This window comes from Dinoponera quadriceps, unplaced genomic scaffold (assembly GCF_001313825.1).
Source record: "Dinoponera quadriceps isolate SergipeBrazil2010 unplaced genomic scaffold, ASM131382v1 scaffold37, whole genome shotgun sequence".
Classification (NCBI taxonomy): Eukaryota; Metazoa; Arthropoda; class Insecta; order Hymenoptera; family Formicidae; genus Dinoponera; species Dinoponera quadriceps.
The window spans coordinates 1,932,899-1,954,124 of NW_014554446.1; the positions used below are offsets into that span (position 1 = coordinate 1,932,899).

General features: G+C 51.2%; 1 protein-coding gene across 1 annotated transcript in view; it reads left to right on the forward strand.

The window, feature by feature from the left end:
- Window positions 1-21,205, forward strand: part of LOC106749441 (fibrillin-1-like) — a 60,673-nt gene extending 39,468 nt beyond the window's left edge. The window contains exons 13-20 of the mRNA XM_014628888.1: window positions 5,537-5,651; window positions 6,091-6,227; window positions 7,192-7,331; window positions 8,879-8,981; window positions 9,447-9,472; window positions 9,948-10,022; window positions 10,100-10,286; window positions 18,982-21,205. Of these exons, the coding sequence (XP_014484374.1) occupies window positions 5,537-5,651; window positions 6,091-6,227; window positions 7,192-7,331; window positions 8,879-8,981; window positions 9,447-9,472; window positions 9,948-10,022; window positions 10,100-10,286; window positions 18,982-19,154 (956 nt within the window). The 3' untranslated portion in view covers window positions 19,155-21,205. The remainder of the gene's footprint in view (window positions 1-5,536; window positions 5,652-6,090; window positions 6,228-7,191; window positions 7,332-8,878; window positions 8,982-9,446; window positions 9,473-9,947; window positions 10,023-10,099; window positions 10,287-18,981) is intronic.
- Window positions 21,206-21,226: the final 21 nt, after the last annotated feature.

The following is a 21,226-nucleotide window of genomic DNA, read 5'->3' on the forward strand; positions in this document are numbered from 1 at the left end:
GGGGGGGGGGGGGGGGGTAGAGAAACGTTTCGATTCGAGTTTTGCAATTCACGCTCACGTGTCATCATCGTTGTTTCCCGCATGACTTTAATAACCGAGACTCAACCTTCGGAGAGCGATGTCGCCCGTTCACGGGGAGAACCCGCGAGGACAACGCGCGACTTCCTCTCCCCAGCTCTCGCCGCTACAGCACGCTAAATGCCACTCCAAACCCGCGCTCTGATTCCACCTCCTCATGTCCCAGTTTCCTACGCTTGCTCGCGAAGTTGGAATCGCTTAGCGCGGAAGTTTTCGCGCGCGAGAGAGCGAGAGAGAGAGAGAGAGAGAGTAGCAACGTGTGTGTACCCCTTTTCAGACGTCGACGAATGCGCAGCCGGCGCATTCTTGTAGGGGGCAAGAAACGTGCCGGGTACGTTGCGAGTGCGAAACGGGGATATCGATTCCACGGTGTGATACCTGTGTGTAGGGTTTGTAGCGAGAGAAAACGGCCCCTCCCCCCTCTGCGAAAAATCGACGTTACTTAATCGCTTAACTCTGAAACCGAGTTTGTTCTCTCTCTCTGCGCAGACATCGACGAATGCGCCGAGAGTGCACCTTGCAGTGAGAGATGCGTCAATACCCCCGGCTCGTATTATTGCACGTGTCCTCCAGGATTCCGGTCGCGCGGCGACGAATGCATAGGCAAGTCAAGTATGCGCGCGGCAAACGCAGCCCATTATCGAATATATGTATACACGTACACATACACTAGCATCGTTCTAAATTATTCCTCGAGCTCCACCAAGAGTTCCTAACTCATAAGTTGGACAGATCCGGCCGGTTAGAGTGTCCACCGTTTCGCGACAGAAACGCGCATACCTCCTACCAATTTATTCCTCTTTCTCTGCAATATTAATCTTCGGAACTTGGACGTGGAACCAGACATCGATGAGTGCGAGTGGCGTCGCGGCGGTTGCGATCAGGTGTGCATCAATACCGTGGGGTCCTTTAGCTGCGCCTGCCGCGCCGGATACCTCCTGACGTCCAGGTAAGAGAGCCACCGAAAACCCGGGACCCGGAACTAATGCAAAACGAGCGTGAGAAAAAATAACAACGACGAACGTGATGTGTCCTTACTCTCTGCTGATACCGTTTCTCTGATACCGTTGACCCGGGGCTCGCAGGGGCCAGTGTCACGACGTGAACGAATGTCTCGGCCGGAACGGGGGCTGCGCCGGCGAGTGCATCAACACCGCCGGAAGCTACTACTGCGTCTGCGGCGAGGATTTAACGCTGGCACTCGACGAGAGAACTTGCGTCTCACCGACGTCGAGGTGTCGCGCCATGGAGCCGCCGCTGCACGGAGAGGTGCGAGCTTTTAGATACACCCGTGTCGTAGATGCAGCCACGTAACGACACGCATTAATCGTGACCACGTCCCAGGGTCGCGAACGACCGCGAAAACGACGTGCGTTTGTCGTGCGAAATTGTTTCTCGGAAAAAAAAAACAAGGAATTGTTCCACCACGTTCATCGTGTCGCTCGGAGTAATTCGAAACCCCGCCGGGGGTTATTCATTCTCTGTGCGCGCACAGCGGGAACGGGTTCGCGTTGAAATGATATCTGTATTTCGATACGTTTCATAAGGTAACTCCCAGTACACTATGTGTTTTATTATTGTTTTTCTTTTTTTTTCGTATCGGACGGACGCATAATTAAAGGAACAGTAAGTACACGGTGTCCGGTAATTCACGGAGCACCGCTGCACTGCGTGCAGGGTAGAACTGGTTAAACTGAGCGGAAAAATCCCCTCTACCGTTTTGCAAGCAATCACGCAGAATTTCGAGTGATTAATCCTCCGTGTGATTCCATTTCGGTGTCCGAAAAGTGGCAATTTTCATCTGCCCAGGTAATTACATATTTTTTTTCAGCGGGCATCGCTAAACCATTTTGCTTTGTGAAAGACCGTCCTTCAAGAATGTCAGTCTAGAGAGGGATTTTGTTTTCGTTTAACGCGTTCAAAAGTTACGAATTTGTTCCTTCGCGTAGAAAAAATCGTGTGTCTCTCTCCGTATACACCTGTAAATTAGGCCGCTCTGAAGGAAAAAAAGTCCCCTGCCATTTTGCAAACAACACGCAAATTTTTCAATTGTTGACTGAAGAAACCCCTGCACACGGCCGTTCGCAATTACTAATAACTCGAAATTTCGCGCGATCGTTTTCGCAAAACGTCAGGGAACTTTTCCGCTCAATTTCACCCCTTCCACCACAAGCGCGCAATCCGTGCTCCATGAATTACCGGGCACCCTGTATATATTCAACGCGTCGATGCGTTTCGGAAAGTACAATTCGACCGGACGGAAACGGAGAGATTACAAAACGAAAGAGAGAGAGAGAGAGAAGGTAGAAAGGAGGCCTTCCTTCCACCTAAACGTACCTATTCACCGCGTGCGTTTTCTGTTCGCGCTAATCGAGCAGATCAGATGTCCGGGTCACCCTTCCGGCGCATCCGTCTACCCGCAGGGTGCCAAGTGTCATGTCCGATGCCGTGGAGGATTCCGACTGGAAGGAGCGCATACGAGACATTGCGTTACCGGCGGCCGATGGAACGGAAAAGAGCCTATCTGTCTGCGTGAAGTTGTGACAGAATCCCTTTACCAACCACCAAGTAACTCTCTCGTGCCACAGTTGAATAGTTTTGCGCGCGCGCGCGCGTGCGGGAAACAGCGCCGCGGGCGCGCCGTCTACGTGGAAACTTGAGCGAGAAATTAATCAAAACATTTATCCAATGAAATTTTTTAACAAACCGAGCCGTATCTCGCGGGCAATGCCACCGATACACGGGGAACACGGGAGGGAGGGAGGGGACGGGAAGGGGGAGAACGGCCGCCCTTATCTACCCCGGCGACTTGCGATCCCGGGGCGTTATCTCGGGCGGGAAGAAAGTTACAGTTGAAGCTGAAATAATTAAAAGTTTAAGTAATTGCGGCAATTAAAATTTTATCGTCCGTCCAACATTGTACAATACTGTGTCAAATTGCAAGATTTTTCCCGCGAGGTAAAGGTTCCGCCGACGCGCCCGCAACGTTTTTCCAATGACGACGATGCTCCTCTCAGGAATACATTAGTCAGAACATTAGTAAGAGAAAAAGAAAAAGAGAGAGAGAGAGAGAGAGAGAGAGAGAGAACAGAGAGAGAGAAAGAGTATTCCGCGTTCACCGTGGAATTTTCTTTCAATTCCCGCTGCGTCGTTTCTTTCCTAATTTACATGAGCGGAACGTTCGAAGAGCCCGTTCCGATCGAAACTTGAAATATCACCGGTCCGGGCAAATTATCCGTATGTGTGTGTGTATGTGTGTGTGTGTGCGAAAATTCTCAGGCACGTTAAATTAGTCATGCCCGGCCCGGGAGCAGCTTTTAATATTACAAAGTTCCTGTGTAGAGGCTGCCTGCTAACGAGATCATACGTTAACGCCGCCCCTTAACGAGCTTACTCGACGGCCGACGGCTTTTTGCCGACGCCGTTCTTTCTTTTCCTCCCTTGCTCGTTCGTTCGTTCGTTCTACCCTTTCGCCCGCTTTTTCATCCGGCGCACATTTTCGCGGTTCTTCACCGGTAGCGCTAATTGTTTCGTTTAATGAAAAGGAGATTTTGATTCCGCGCGCGGCGAGCGCGTTTCAACGTTTTTACGGGCTGTGTGTGTCGCGCGCGTTACTGCCCGACGGGAATAAACTCCTCAAACGAAGTATTTAAATCAGTTCCCGCGCGTAGTGCCTTTTTTTAACGGAGGCTCTTAGAGAGCGAAGCGGGTAGTTCTCCACCGCCTGTCGAAATGCGGCGGTGCGCATTCCCGGTTACCTCACGCGTTAAAAGCGCGTTCAAGGGGATCTCGCGAAGAGGGGGATGCCGCGCTTTCAGCGGACGATGCCGCAGCTTTCAACGATCAATTCGCCGGCGAGTATTCGTCGGAGGTATTTCAATTAATAATTAGTGAAACGGCCGATCGGATCGGCCGAGAATTCGCGGTAGTTAAGGGCAGTTGCGTTGGTCCGTGACAATATTGCCGGAAGAGTAAAATGATCGGTACGGCACGAAGGAGTTGGACAAATCTGTGCCAAGTGTTTATAAACGTAATTTATAATACGTAGCTTTGATATCAAGAGAGAATATCACGGTCAAATTTGCATTGTTTGAGAATTCAAATGTGAAACAGTAATTGTTAGTCGCGCTTTGTAACTATAATCGTCATTACGATGGAAGAATCATAGTCGGGGGAAGCATTTTCCCCAGCAAGTATTGTTACTCAACAAACGCCCAAATAATAGTAACGCTATACGTTATAACGTTATAACGTCCAACTCAACAATACAATGTGCAATATAATACATGCCGTGCGTAACAATTACATTGTTGAGTGGATGATTATAATATTGATATAATGTTACTTGGTGTTTGCTGGGTATGTTGTCAGTAATAATAAGTAATAATTCCCAGGCAGTGCCCGCACGTCAGCTTCGTACGCGTTCTTTAAACGTACGTAACGTTTCACAAATGTATTACATACGTTTCAAGAACGTACATGAAACTAACTCTGTTCTACCTCCGGGTCGTATGTACATATTGCTTTCTGCTACCATATTTCTGATTATAATTGTAAAAATGGTGTATAATTGCGCGCCGAAAATAACGGTAATTCAGTTTGCATATTTATGCAATTAAATATTTGTGACATCGTGTGTAGTGAAATGATCGTGGCGTCGAATTTTTCTGCATTCCTTCGTACTTGCCACATATTTACATATCGACTGCAGATCATTATTTAACCACTCTGTCTATAAATAGGTGGTCAGAAAGGTCAAGAAGTCAACAGAGGAAAATATAGCGCGTACAATATTGTCACATCTTTGCGGGTTATACTGTCATATATTTCAACCGTTATCAGAAATTGTGTATCAATTTCGGGGAAACCAGATGGTCGGGGATTTTGCAATGTTTTCGCAATATCTCCACAAATCTCTTTTATCGTCTTCACATTTTCCACTAAAACCACAAGAATAATTTGATCGTTAGAATTAAAAATTCGATATCAGAAGCATTGTGCACAATGTTAACTTTGACTTCGATTATCACAGCTTCGGTGTGGGTTAGGTTTTTCCAATTTCACGTGTACGTAGGTCGCGCTCCAATTAATAATGTTGTCGAAATTCGAAAAGATCCCCGAGCAAATTGATTTACGGACCAACTATTTTAAATTCAGCGCGTCGGGCTCCTCGCGGAATCGTACTAGCCGTGTACGTTACACACACACACACACACACACACACACACACGACACGCGTCCACTGCCGAAGGGTGAACACGTTCGGGGGAGGACGAGGCGTTTTTGCCCGCGATGTAATATTTTCCCCCGGCGTGAAATAACGTTTCTTAAGAGTGTAAGTACGACATCGCGATGACGGGGGGAGTCGGGGGGTGGAATTGCGCGCCAATGCAATTTCTTATCGGGTTACGGGAATTGGGCTGTATCGGGAATTTAACAATCGACTTTATCGCCGCAGACATGCCACGACCGTTCGTGAGCTGCCCCCAGGATATGGACGTCGAGCTACCGGCCAGGCAAAATACGATACGTGTAACGTTCCCGCAACCCAAGTCCAACATGAACTGGTGGAGGTAAGAAGCGCGAGCGCTCGTCCGCAGACACACACACACACACACACACACACACACATGCATATTCGTATAGACGCGAGTACGTCATACGTTGTGAAACGACGTTGCGAACGATCGGCTCTCGAGTTTGACTGTCCGGCAGTCCGTAAAATTTTACGCTCATATATCACGGGGCGCCTGTAAAATTCGTCGTCCCTCTCCGCACGCGTTTTACGCGTTACATTTACTTCACGGACCTTTCCAAGGTCTGCGAAACAGTCGGGATCACTTGGAAACACAATGGTCCGCGATGCGAGCCTCCGCTCCGCTAACGCGGGCGAGGCGCACTTTAAACTTCGAACGGTCTTGCTCGCTCGCTCGCCTCGCGCGTTACGTCAGTGTCGTTAAGCCCTCCTGTAATTTTTTCCCCCGTTCTGTTTCCTTCCCTCCTGTTTTTCAGATACGTACACGCCTCGCCCCCTTGGGCGAAGCAATTGCAGGCGGATCTCGCGGCGGGCACGACGGTCGTTACCTTCACGGCTTGGTCGCCGGTCTCTAATTACACCAGTACCTGTAGAATCGTGATAAGAGTTCGAGGTAAGTCGCGCGGAGAAGAAATGAGGAGCAAAATCCGTTTCAGCGAGAGAGGGAGAGAGAGAGAGAGAGAGAGAAAAGCGAGCGGACTGCTTTTTCTCGAGCTGAACGTTATCGGGCTGGATGATAGCCTCGGCCGCGTTATGAAGGAGCAAGTGCGATACCCGCTGGTAACGAGCTGGTATCGCCGTGTTTTTGAAAATTCTCCAAAGTACATCTCCCTAAGATAAATATCTGAAGAGGAGCTTAAGTTTCGGCCGGGAGGAAGTTCGCGTCGATGAAGACGCGAAGTCTCGAAGTCACGAACGACCGTCGCTTCGATTTCCACGTTGACAAAGCCCGATACTCGATTACGTGGCTTATGAATTTATGATGTCCCGCAAAAGCGAACTTTCACCCTTGCATCCCTTTCTCTCTCTCTCTCTCTCTCTGTATTCTTAATGTTTCCTTTTTTTAATCGTCCATTTTTCCACGGGGAACTTTTCGCACGGAGGACAATCGATCCAGTCGCGAATCGGCGCCACTCGAATCGGCCCGATGCGGTAAACTTTCCACGGCAAAGTGCACTTCGCGTCGCCCCTTCTCCCCTCCTGACCCGTCCCGCTTAATTACTCATTCGGAAAGTTCGTGAAACTCCCTTTAAGCAAGTTCTCCTTCCGCAACGCAGCGACTGGAAGAAGGAGCAGCACGCCGGGTGCATCGTGCCGTGGTCGATATGCGATTACGCGAAATAAACTCGCGCCGATCAAACAAACTCGCGACGGCATTCCGGCGGGGCTCCGCTTAATAGTTCGACAATCGCCCCGCCTAAATTTCATTCCTTTTCGCCCTCGATCGGTCGAGCTCCCGTTCCTAAGTTTATCTTAATTTTCGTCCTCATTGTCGCGTTCCGAGGCTCGAGCTGAACTCGGAAGACTCCCTCCCCGAGCCGCCGCTCGATAACCAGGCGACTTCGCGACATTTTCAGACACCGAGAATCCCAAAGTCACCATGTGCCCCACGTCGTTCGAAGTGAGACTCAGCCCGGGCGAGAGGAGTCGTTTGATTTTCTGGCAGGAGCCAACGTTCACCGACAACGTCGGCGTGGAGCATGTTTACAAAACGAGGGTGAGCGTCAGGAATTCGTGATAACAATTAACGGAACAATTAACCTCTTCAATCGTAGACTGATAATCGCACGTGCAGGGTGTCACGTGTTGTACACCGTACAAACTTAGGGAACATGTTTTTCATGTTAAAATTGAAATAGGAAATGCATAAACATTTATACCTAAATCGTGCTGCCTTTAAGTTTGCACGATACGTCATGCAACACCCCGTACATCAGGATCGGGAAGTAACAAGTAGCCACTCGTGACTCCGTTATCGCCGCGAGTCACTTCTCTTCCGTAACGACTTGATAACGCTGCCGGCCTCTTTTGAACTTTTTTAACAAAGCTATCCCATTTTTCCGCCGGCATCGACGAAAGTAATCGTTACTTTGTATGCACGTATAATGCATGTCACATGAATACGTGACGAGGGAATCATAATAAAAAGAAGAAAGTCTTAAGGGCTCGGCGTAAAAAGTAACGAAAGTAAGGGAAATTGTAACGACACGTGTTACTTCTCGAGTAACGAGTAGCTTTTACAAATGAATAACAGGGGGTAACGAGTTACCTGTGGAAAGCGAACTTTCCCAATTTCGCGCTACGTTCGATCCTTTAGCGAGACGAGACGGGGAGGAGGGAGGGGGTAGTCATGAGCATCCGTCATTTTTCGTTCGGTCGTTCGCAAATTTACGGTTATTGGCGTCGTACTGCGCCAAGGTGAGGGAAGATTTCTCACCTTGCTCGCGGGAGTTACGTCGCGGTAGTTAATTAAACGTTTACGCCATCGTCGACAATCGAACGTGTCAAACGAGCGGCGTGTTAAGCGAGAGGCATCCCCCTCCGTCCATTAATTACCTGCCGTTTCGCGAAAATAAGGCCGCCGCGAGGCAGCGGCGTCGCAATGCAGCGCGCGCGCGCGCGCGAGAGATACCTGCACTTTTCTTCGCGCTGGGAAATATATACACGCATACACATATATATATATATATATATATATATGTATATATATCCGTGGGAAAAACCTAACCGGACGATTAATCATTGTCGGCCAACGCCCGAACCGGCGGCTTCTTTTTCACTTTTTTCCCCGGCGGCGTTTCGCCGCTGAAAAGGGTTGTGTACGTGTGTACTTTATTAACGTAATAACAGAGATTACCCTGTCCGCGCGATAACCGGCGCGCGGGATAATTGGTGGCTCCGCGCTCTCGATAGCGCCGGTTATAAATGGTACCGGGGCATTATTGCAGCCTGACGTTTAATCTGATTAGACAAATTGAAACGACTAAGTGGGAATCGCCTGGCCGACTGTTCGGGGAAAAAATAGAAAGAAAGAAAGAAAGAAGAGGAAAAGGGAAGGATCGATCGTCGCGCACGCGGTCCAATTTCGGGATCCGACATTATGGGATCTCGTTTGGCGGGGAGGGGTGAGGGAGGGGAGAACGACGGTGCGAAATCAGTCGGACGCTCGCCGATAGTCGCGGCTCGGCGGATATTTCCCACGGACGGGGAGGCATTTGCATGCAATCGCGCGAAAAGTCAATTATAATCGTGTATCCCGCACAGGGCCCCGGACATGAGATGTATCCCGGCGTTCACAGTGTGCGCTACGTCGCCTCGGACGCAGCCGGAAATCGAGCCGAATGCCATTTCTCGATACACGTGAGAGGTAAATTTACGCCATTGTGCGCCGCGAAACCGAAGGAGATTTCGTTCGCTCGGCGGAATGCCGCAACCGCGGGATGCTGCGAATCTTTATTGGTAAAGAAAATTCGCCGCGTTCCCGTCGAGTTCCCTCCCGGTAAGCGAGGAACATTAAACTGACGTTTTGAAATGTTACTTCATGCCTATCTTTCCGAACGGTTTTTAATAATATTATGCGAGGTGTTCCTTAAATACCGATACTCAAAGGGACGGTCCCTTGGTTTATTTCAAGCGAAAAGGTTCATGCAAACATGCGTCTCGAACGGCTTATTTTTTTTAAACACCCGGTAAGCAAGGAACATTAAATTAACATTTGGAAATGTTGACTTTATGTGTATCTTTTGAATGTTTTTTAAAATAATATTACATATATATACTTTACAAATATTATTTCGTAATATGATTTTGTGTGTGTTTCGTGTGCTTGCAGAATCCGAGGATGGCCACGATTCCGAGGTGAGAGCACACAAAGTCACAAGCAAAGTCTCTTCGCGATTCTCCCACCCTCTTCTCCCTTCCTTTCCCCTCCCTCCCTTCTCTCCTTCCGCTTCTTGCTCTTGACAAAATCTTCGCCAACTGTAACCATAAATTCTCTTTTATTCGGCCGCATAAAACCGCTTTATTTCAACCGCCTGTATACATCGCGAGACGAGATATTCCGCTATATCAATTCGCCGGGCCGGAGAGCCGGGAGGGGGGGAGGCTCTTTCTTGCCGAAAATATCGAGATATCAATATTTTTTTACGTCGCGCGAGAACGTTTAAGGGGAAACCGTTTTATCGCGAGCGAGTCTCGTAGAGAGCACAAAGGATCCCTTTTCCCGGGGATATAACCGTAGATTAAAGCGCGAGGGAAATTCGTGTGTGTGTGTGTGTGTGAGAGAGAGAAAGAGAGAGAGAACGGGGCTCGATGTACTTATCTGCTCGTTTAGCCGAGATTCTACAGAAGAAAGATGCTGATGTGTCCCGGCAGACCGCCCCAGCCGGTGCCTGCCTCTTCTTACGGGGTAAGTAGACGAGAGTTTTCACGATTACGAGGCGGCCGAAGAAGAGAGCCCGGAAAGTGTCCTAACTCGATTTCCAGTGGCAAATACCGAGCGGCTGTTACCTGAGATACACTCGAATCTTCTCCGGCGCTTATCAGCGATACCCGGAGCGAAACCGGCAGAACGGTTATCAGGACTCAACTAGGACCCCTTACCGCGGCGAGGCGCCGCCGATCCAAGAGACTCGCCCGGAAATCGGCAGGGCGACCTACGACGTGGACGATCGTAAGTGGTTGTTTTCCACCGGCCGACCGACCGCTCGACGCGGGCACCGTGCAAACGATACAAACGACGCGAAAATCTACAACTGCCGCGTGACAAAAGGTCGGATATAAAAATTCCATCGCGCCGCGCACCGGCAGATACACGCGGAAGGTGCGACGGTTGTATATTCGCGAAATCGTTATTGACACCAACGAGTGCGCGTTTTCTCCCCTCCCTTTTTTCCCCTCGGCGAGCGAAATTATACGGTTGTATAATTCAGTCGCGCTCGCGAGCTGATCAGATCAGGCCTGAGTTATCGCTGATTATCGATAATCGTCGATAATTTCGACGGCGAAAAACAACGACGACTAGTCCCGATCTCGACCCCTCGATCGCTCAGAATGTTAATAATAATATTTCGCGAAATCACCCCGTAAGTTCATTACCCCAGTTTTTAGTTTATCACGCGGCCCAATTGGCCCGCGCTATCGTAAGGTACATACACGACGCATCGAGAGCCACGTTACGGATATCCGATGCAGGCACGTGCACACGTGCATATGCGCGCGTGCATACACGTGCATACGTAACGCGCGCGCGTGTGCGATGAAAAAAAAAAAAGAGCGACGTCAACGGCGAAAAGCGAAGCCGGAACGTAAACCAACGTGAACCACGAGCGACAATTTGGCCGGCGATCCGAATGGAGCCGCGGGAGAAGGAAATCGGGGGAGGGGGGGAGGAAAAAAAGGCGAAACGAACCGAGAATATCAGCGATTGTTCCATTATGGAAGGCGCTCCTGATGGCAGCCCGCGACCCGACAGCGCCATCGATCGCCCGAATTCGCGGACGATCGCCGGTCTAACATGAGACGCTTGCGAGCGAGGTCGCCGATTCGCAACACCACGGGACCAGCGGAACGGGAAGCGAGCGATCGGAAATGTTCGACCTGTTGGCGCCGGGGAACCTCGTCTTAACCTTGCAATCGAAGCCACCCTTCGTCCTCGAGAGCGCCTTCGCTTTAGCCTTGACGGTCCTGTTAGCGGCGCCGTTGATCGCGCGCGTTTACCTCCTGCTCGTACGTATTCTCGGGATAAATCGCTTCCTCCGCTCGATCTCTCGAGGAGGCACGGAAAGAAAGGGTGAGCGAGAAGGGAGAAAGAGAGAGAGAGAGAGAGAGAGAGAGAGAAGGAGAGGAAATGCACGAGTCGCTCGGCACGCGTCCCGTTCGTGTCGCGAACGAGGGAATTCCGAGCGGATCGATCACTTCACCGGGTGCGGCGAGTGAACCAATTGCGCGACGAACGATATTATATTCATTCGTGTTTCTCGCAGCATTTCCTCCGGAGCAAACAACGAGAGAGAGAGAGAGAGAGAGAGAGGGCGTCGCTCGCTTTTATATCGCGTTGGCGGGCGGGCGCGCGACGCTACGCGTTGTCGATGCGTTATCTGGAAAATGTTTCGGGGAGAGGAACGCGCTTCTAAAATGGGGTGGGGGGAAGGGAAGGGGACGGCGGCTATCGATAACTCCAGCTGTACACGCTTCCGCGGTGTTTGAGCGGAAGCGCTGCTCGACTGTAAATTTTCCAATTTCTTTCGCACGGCCGTGATATAACGCGCTCGCGTTTATAACACAATGGCGGCGTTGCGGAATCCGCGACCCCATTGAAAGCCGCGACTCTCTCTCCCTCTCTCTCTCTTTCTCTCTCTCTCGAGAGAGAAAGAGAGTCGCGCCTTTATATATGTAGAAGTCGGAAGTGAGGAAATCCAGCCACGACGACGGAATCCCGCGGAATCTGCCCTGTTCGGGCTCCGAGTCGCGCTGGATTTTCTCCCGCCAGTCGCCGTCATCCCCGGCTTCTCACCCGCCACTGGAGAGTCCGGCGGACACTTTGCGAAAAAATCTGTAGGTTGTAGTTGCTCCCGAGCTGACGAGATTCGGCCGAAATTACTAAGTAATTTCTTCGCGTGGGCGTACGCCGTTTGCAGGACGAGCCGCTGAAAACCCTCACCGAGCGATCCGTCTCGTCCTGCCGTTCTCGCGCGGCCGTCGAGTCGCCGGTGATACGTTATCCCGTTCGGAGGGCGGCTTCGAGTTCCGAGCTGCGCCTCGGGACCGCTCGCTCGAGGATCGACTCCCGGTCGGCCGTGCGGCGGGATGGAGTCGCGCGTTGTAACACCGTTGTCGGAAAGGCTCCGAGCGGGCGGAGGACACGGGAACACCCGCCGACGACGGAGCACCGTCCGCTGCTCGAGGGCCTCGATTACAGGGCGTACCGCCACCGGCTGATCGAGGCGAGCTTACTGAAGCAGTACAACGAGTACCAGCCGCCGGGCGACGTGGTGCTGAACTCGCTGCACCTCACCACGGCCGACTCCTCGGTGATCGGCGCGACGCAGCTGAACGACGAGCACGGGCTCTTCGATTTCGTGGAGGAGTACTGCGGCGTCTCCGAGGCGACGGCTCGCCGGGACGACGGGCCCTACCCGCTGCAGCACTTCCTGGTGAAGGGCGTGAGGAGACCGAAGACCGCCGAGAGGCAGACGGAGACCCTCCCTCTCGAGAACGATGATCCCGAGTCTTCCGGACGCGAGGAAGGTGCCCACTTCCCGGTGAGCCTCGCCGACGGAGGCCGCCCCAGGTCGCCCGTGGACGATAATGGGAACCCTCGGCGGCCGCGCAGCAGCGCCTCGATCGAGGACGACGTGAGCGACCGGAACTCAAGGCCGGAAGCGCCGAGGGAGAAGCAGTCTTCGATGCGAGTCGTCGGAGCGACGTCGTCCAGGAACAGCTCGAGGGAGGATCGCACGAGGAGGAGGTCGCCTCCTTGGACGGCGAAGAATCGATCGTCGAGCGTCGGGAGCACCTCGATGACGATGAAGGCTCACGCGTTATCTCGAGTGTTACCGGGGAGCGGAGGAGCGACGAAGCGGTCTTCGTCGGCGAGGAAACCGGAGGAGCCCGTGCGGTCGCGCGAACGAGGAACGGCAGACGCGAGTAATTTCCTGTCGCGCAGCTCCAGCGAGATCGGCAAGCAGCGGGAGGACGAGACATCGTGCCGCTCGCGGGAGTCATCCGTCAGCCCCAGGAGTCGGCCGCCTTGGCTGTTGGGGAACCGGCGCAGCTCGTTCAATCGGAAGTACGTCGCCAAGAACTCGGCGCGGACCGGTCGAGCGGCCCTTGGTGGCAGCCTGTCCCGGAAATTCGAGCTCCCGAGCGAAGGAAGACGCTCCTCCTCGAAGGAGCCCTCCCCGGTGGCCCGTCCGGCGTCTCTGGGGCCGCGAGCGGCGAGCTTCGTTACGCCGCGCGAGGAGGGGAAGAAGGAAAAAGAGCGTCGACGAGATCAGGTGATCACGTTGCCGCGCTGGGAGAAGCCGAGGGAGAAGGAGGACGTCGAGCCGGGGAATAACAGGAAGACGCGGCATCCGAAGGGAGCATCCGCGGGCAGGACGGCCTCGAGATGCCGCGGCAACGCGGCGTCGGGAACGACGCGAGGCTGCGCGAGCCGCCAGGCTGCCGGCGAGACGAGGAAGCCGAGGTGGAGTTTCGCGCGAGCGGTCTCGCCGGCTTCGAGGAGGAAGCAGGAGGAGGTGGCGAGGGAGGCGCGCGACGCGAACGGACGCCGCTCAAAGTCGCCGTTCATGCAAGATCGGGCGAACTCGGCGAGATCAAATCGCGGCGCGAATTCCGCCAAAGGGAACGCGGCGCTCAGCTCGAAAATCGAATTACCCGGCGACGGTGTCGGCGACGATCACGAGGCCACCGTCGCCTCCGCGACGGAACTCGCGAGACGACGTGGGGTCGCCCGGCGGGAGGCGGAGGGGACGGGGCAGAGCGACGCCGCTGCTGCGGCGGTCCCGAGTGTGAAAAATGCGGAAGGGGAGGAGGCGGAGACGAGGAGGAGCAACACGAGCTTTAATAACGACGGCCGCGTCGTCGGGTCGTCGAAAGTTCCCGAGATTACACCGGATCCGGGCGGCCTCGCCGGGGGTCGGCGGGCCGCTTCGCCGGCGGGCGCGCGGAGGGATGCGAATCCCGAGACGAAGAGCGGCGGATTAAGCGGCGCGAGATTGAATGACCGATCGAACGAGGAGGAGACGCTCGATGACAGGATGAAACGCTCGTCGTCGGCGGCCCTGCGCGAGAACAACGGCGTCGACGGCCTCGGGGGGCGAGAGGGGGAGGAGCTGCGGCTTCCGCGGCACGACTCGAAAATAGGTCTCGCCATGAACTCCGCCCTGAGGAGATACATCAAGACGCTGCGACAGGGTCTCTTGGATCGCGGACGCAATAAAGACGGCATCGCGCTGGCGTCTCTCAGCTTAAGCGACGCCATATCCATCATGTCGGGACAGGGAGCACCCCTGTCGGCGGACGAGCTTCGGCAGCTGCAGAGTGTGCTCAGCAAGGTCGAGAAGAACCCGGAGTTGTTGCGCGAGGACTCGCGAGGCAGCGCCGGAGAGCCGGAGAACAACGTCGCGTGAAATCGCGCGAATACGTCTGGATATGAATCGGAGAGTGTTCTCCAGGGATGGGAGGGGGAAGGGGATATCGTAGTAAAAATTATCGTGAGATTTTGTAATGCTTGATCATACCGGAATTGTAACCGGAAGGATCATTATGACGATGTGTGATTTGTAATCTCCAAGCGGGCTTGCCTTTACAGGGCAAACTCGTGTAGACCCCTGCAGTCCCCGTTTTTCAAATTTCTACCCGGGACTGGCCGACACATCGACACGCACATACACACACAGCGACTTAATGTAATTACGGGGTCTTTATCATAAAACGATTCCCAATCGGAGTTTATTGCGCGCGCGCGCGCATGTTGATTGTGCATAAACGCCGTCGAACTCATTGAAATCGATAGCGCGTGTAATTAAAACAAAACACAGCGAATAAACAGTAGACAAGCGGAACCGGGCGCAAAATTGCAGCCGCGCGCGCCATCGGTATACGTCTGTATGTGTGTTTACACTCGCTTCCCGTCTCGCTGATCGTCGCTAATGGAAAAAAAGATTCGCACATACGCTCGGCCCCGTTTGATTCGAGCATGATTGACGCCCGGCCAATTATATCGCCGGCCAATCGTCGCTTCGACGACGCTTGTAATCGGCAAGAGCGATGATGAGCCGTCCTTCCTCTCGCCGTTTTCCCGCTTGCTCGAGTCTCGTATTTCCCGTCTCGCTCGCGCCCAGCGTAAAAATCGCCGCGCGAAATTGCGACCGGCGATCGTTCTCGGTTTACTGCAACCCATTTACCTACAATTAGAGAGCTGCTGGCAACAATCAGCAGGGACTGCCGGCCGAGTGACACGAACCACGATTAATAAACGTCTCGAACAGCCGTCCCCCTCCCCCTCTATATCTCTCTTCTCTCTTCATCCATCCATCTATTTCACCGCGTGATTTACATACGCGAGTCAATTCGCGGGCGCGACCCCGAGATCGCCACCGTTTATTAATAAGACGTCAAGCGGACGAGAGAGAGAGAGAGAGAGGGGAGAGAGGGGTACTCTGAAAGTGTTTTCCGCGATGACGACAGACACACTCACCGAGGGAGGGGAGAGATGCACGGGAGAGCCGCGTCTCTCTCGCTCCGCCACGTGGATCGCCGCGTGCCGCTGGCTGACCCGCGATCGATGCCCGCCCTCGCCTGATTATACTCATTATCTTGGCTCTGCTCGACATCGACGAGGCGTGCGCTGTTGTTCCGACGATCGACCGCCCTCTCTCTCTCTCTCTCTCTCTCTCTCTCTCTTTCTTTCTCTCTCTCGCGGCGTTATGCAACATGAATTTGTACGAGTAATGGGAAAAATTCGTAATTGTATCGTTTATTATTACATCGCTCTTTGTAGATGTTTGGGGGGACAGGGGGAGGAGTGTAATGATGATAATGATAATGAACGATATTTGCTGTGCGGTGTCGGCGATAGTAGCAATAACGACGCGGTCGAATTTTGCATTATCTATGCGCGCCGCTCTCAATTTCTCCCGTCGGCTTCGGGCAAACGCGCGCTCGTGGTGCGTTCTAAGTGTGCGTAATTTTCACGCACTTCGTGCAGTCACTTTCCGCGCATTCATAATTCAGCAGGTGTTGTCGGTGTAATTTTACGCGCACAAGTGTGTGAAAATTATAATTTTGCTCGTGTAAATGTGTAAGAATTACACGAGAAATCCAAGTGTGTAATTTCGCACATTTTACACGGTCACCTTTCACACGTCGTCATTTACACGCGTTACCAGTGTAATTTATATATAAGTGTGTGAAAATCACGGTTTTACACACACGAGTGTAAGCAAAACTTGCAGGCCGAATCCGAGTGTGCAATTTTCACACACACTTGTGTGTGTAATATCGTGATATAAACAATTTTTTTATACGTGCAAATGCATAAAAAGTGGCTACAGGTAAAATCGCACTTTGCGATGCGCGCGCACATATTCTCTTCGTTATTCCGTGAATAATCTGGCGGTATTAGAGAGAGAGACAGACAGATAGAGAGAGAGAGAAAGAGAGAGAAAGAGAGAGTGGGAGGGCGCCATTACGACGTTGTCAAAAGCGCGAAAGTAAGCGGCGGATCGTTTCTGCGGTAAACTTTATAATCCCCCTTCGCACCCTTTGATGCATCGGGCTTTCAATGCAGCTAATCAATCTTACTAATCTGACGTAAATTGACTTCACATGATTAATGGGGCGGCGGCCGGTACCACTGGTAAGTTTTTGTTGCTTGCCACTTTTACCCTCTTATTCAGACGTCGCTTTTTCGCGGGGGCGAGTGTGTGTGTGTGTGTATACGCGCGCCCTGGCATGCCGGCGAAAGCATTCCGGCGACTTGACGTGTGACGACATTCTGACCCATTTACTCGAAAGCTCACGTCAGTCAAGACGGGACGTTTTAACAGCCGGCTGAAGCGACACTCGAAACTTCCGATGCGAGATCCGGTATATATATCGAATAATATCTAAACCGGGGATTTTCCTCGTCCTTTTTAACCCTCCGGAGCCCCGTGGATGGATGGATTTCAGGCGTCCCCCACGAACTCGGGCGAGCGGGAAAGCACATCTCTTCCCTTTCGGCTCTAATTGAAATTTCACGCCGGCGAGAAACCACTTCGGCGAGGGTGCCACGAGGATCCCGGGGAACGGACATCCCCCCTCATCTTCGCTATGCGAGATCGAGTAACGTCGGAATTATGAAAAAGGAAACGTCTCTCGCGGCGACGAACCTTCCTGCGGCGATTCTTAAGCGATATCTTCCTCTAATTGTCTCCCCCGGTGCATCGCGCGGTGATTTCAGGCGTTCCGCGAAGTCGAGAGGCGCGGAAAAACACACCTTTGCCTCCGTCGATTTCTAATTAAAGTTCAAAGCCAACGGAGCGAATGCGGCGAGCGCCAAAGAAGCCCGCAAACGGTGAACGTCCCCGGACGTCTCCGTAATGCGAGACCGCACGACTTCGAAATTATGAAAAAGAAACATCAACTCTCTTCTTCTGCGATCCCTCGAACGATACTTTTAATTGTACTTCCTAACTCGGCTGATGATTTCAGGCGTTCCGCGAAGTCGGAAGGGGCCGAGAAGCACATCTTTATCCCCGTCGACTTTTAATCGAAACTGAATGCCGGCGAAACGAATTCGGAAAGTGCTAAAGAGACCTGAGAAAGTGAACATCCACGGATCTCCGTAGTGCAAAATCGCGCAAAATTGCGAAATTATGAAAAATCAACGTTAACGACGGTACCCCCCTCCCGCAATATTCTCAAACAGTACTTTTAATTATACTTCTCAGCTCGGGCGGTGATTTAAGGTGTTCCGTGAAGTCGAGAGGGACGGAAAAGCACATCTTTACCTTCGTCGACTTCTAATTGAAATTTAAAGCCAACGAAACGAATTTTGCGAAGAGGTCCGGAAAAAAAGTGAACATCTCCGGACCTCCGTGGTGCAAAATCGCGCAACTTTTAAATTATAAAGAAAAAAATCGACGACGTAACGTCCTCCAGCGATTCTCGTGCAGTAATTTTAATTGTAGAGAAAAAGCGCAAAAACTGACTTAAGTACGATAAACCGATATATAAAATAACCGTGTTATATTACTAAATCCTGTCGGACTGTACATGAAATTCATCTACTGTGTACACAACAATTGGAGCTGAAGTGGTAGTTTCCGTTTGCGAACGCGTTCGGCTGTGTTATTAGCAACGTTTTGGTTGTTCATTGTGCCGAAGTTTTGTTGAGCTTTCTCCTTGCAATTAATTAATGTAACGTATCAGCGGTAAGTAATAATTTATTTGACAATGCCGCCTTATAGCGCGAACTTTGAACTTTTTAAATCACTTTGGACTTTGCACAAAGCTTTCAAATCCCCCCCGAAAAAAAAATATAGTACATCAGTTCCGGTGCTTTTTCTCTGCGCCTCAGCTCGAACGCTTGATTTCACGTTCCCCGAAGTCGAAAGGGATCGGTAAAGTACAACTTTCCTTCCGGTCGAGCTCCGAATTGAAATTTAACACCGACGAAACGAATCCAGCGCCGAAAAGGTCCGAATAAAAAATCAACATCCACCTCCTTAATTCCGTCCGAGTCGCGCGAACTCCGTCATGAAAACGTCGAACGACGGGACGGAAAGAGTAGGTGTTTTCGCCGCGATTCTCAAACAATACTTCTTAACCTTATCCCTTCTCGAGCGATACCCGATAACGGGGGAATATGTTCTCAGATCGACACTCGGGGCGACAACAATATCAGCCCCGGCAGGAGCAGCAGCTGTTGCACAGGCAATATCGGCAACGCGCTATGAGGACCGATCACGTAGTTTCGCCACCACCGACTCATTACGGCGCAGGCCGCGTCGAGACTAGAATATTGCCGCGGCATGAATGTTGCACGTAAGGGCCCGTCTGGCGGACGCCGCCGCCGTGAACGACGTGTAATAAGCGAACGTAAGTTAACCCGGCGGGTGGGAGGAAAAGCTGTCGCGTAAATCCCGGCTAAAACCGCGGGAACACCTGCGCGTGCGAGCCCCGGCTCGAGCGTCCTTGTTCTTCGATGGAGATTGATTACGATAATTGACTTCGCGGGTCGCGTGCCTTTCGCAACTGGAGAGAGAGAGAGAGAGAGAGAGACAGCGACACGTAACGAGGCGCGTTTCAGGCGGAACTTTTCGATGCGGAACGCGCTCATTTCGCAAGTAACTTTTGACAATATTCCCGCTCGTCACTCGGCATTTTTTTACGCGATACGCCCGAGAGAAATCCTGCGAAAATTATGATCGTTCTCCGTCTCAACTGTAGCTTCTTTGAAATCTGAGAAACGGTAACAGCACAAAAAGATTTGAGAAAAAGATTTCTTTACGAAAAACGATCCTCTACTACTAAAATCCTTCCATTTATAAGTGATTATAATTACAAGTAGCGAGGAACCTAACTAGAAATGTTTTTCTCTCAGTGTATGTCGGACGTTGCTCGAATGACTAAAAACGTCTCAGTCGACGCTTACGCATTTGAAATTCCCACGGTCGCGCGCACAGAGCAATTAATTTCTCGAATTCGTTCTCGGAACACTTCAGATCCGAGCATTTGGTACTTTTTACTGGCGGAGAATCATCGTCTTGATTAACGATATCGCGGCTGTTATCGCGGCACGTCTATGACGAGACAGATTCTCACTTCGTAAATAACTTTTGCCGATATTCATTTATTACACAGCACTTTTACGCAACATACCGAGAGAAATCCCACCAAAATTGTAGTCATTTTCCGCCTCGGCTGTATCTTCCTCTGGATTATAAACCGGGATTGGGAAGTAACGTGTTATTTGTAACGTCGTTACCGTTAAAAGTCACTTTTTCTCAATAACGATTCGGTAATGACGTTATATTTTTTCATTAGTTACGACAACGCAGTTATATTTCTTCAGTAACGAATATAACCGTTACTTTTATCATTACTTTGCAAACATGCAATATATACATGAAACGAACAAATTCTAAAAGAAAGGTCCTCAAAACTCAGTGAAAAACGGCTCATTACTTCTCGAATAATAATAACGATAACGAGTTACTTTTCAAAAGTAACTTTCCCAATCCTGTTTTAACCCGAGAAACGATGATAGCAAAATGCATATAAGATTATTATCGCCGACAGCGCAGTAAGACACTTACCAGAAGAAACAGTGTTCTATACTAAAATTCTTTCACTTTTCACGCGATTATATCTGCAAACGCCAAACCTAATAAAAGTTTCCTCAGTGTAGACGTGAGACGTTACTCGAACGTGAAAAAGCGTCTCAGTCGCGGCTTTACGCGCTCGAAATTCCCACGCTCGCGTGCTCATTAATTAATTTCTCGAGTTCGTTCTCGGAGAACTTCAGAGATCCGAGAGCGAGCTTTGTGCTTTTTCTTACTCGCGGGGACGACGAATCATCGCTTTAATCGACGATACCGTGGCTGTTGTTATCCGCATTCGTGACAAATCGAGCCACGGTCGAGATGCCTTTTACAGATTATAAGTAGATATAAAGCGAGAAGGAGAGAAAGGAGGAAGAGCCCGCGCGAACCGACGCGGCGGCACGCGCGATCGTTACGATGAAATTGCCTCGGCCGCTTTGATCGCTGACACATGATCGTAAATCGACCGTTATCGCTTCCGACCGGCATTCCGATCATCGCGTCATCACGATTTCTGCCGCGACGGTTCGCACCGAGGTTCGTCCGATGATTTCTGTAATATACATACGTACATGTATGTATACACGTATATTTAATACATAAATTTTATACATCTATATAATAATAATAATAATAATAATATCGTACGATGATAATCGATCGTTACCGTAACAATGATATGCGAGTGTGTGACGTAGAGGAGTATCAATAAATAGTAAAACGAAAAACCGCGTAAACCTACATGTACCACCGCAAATTGACGTTGGATCGCACCCGTGACGGGGAGCGGGGGGGG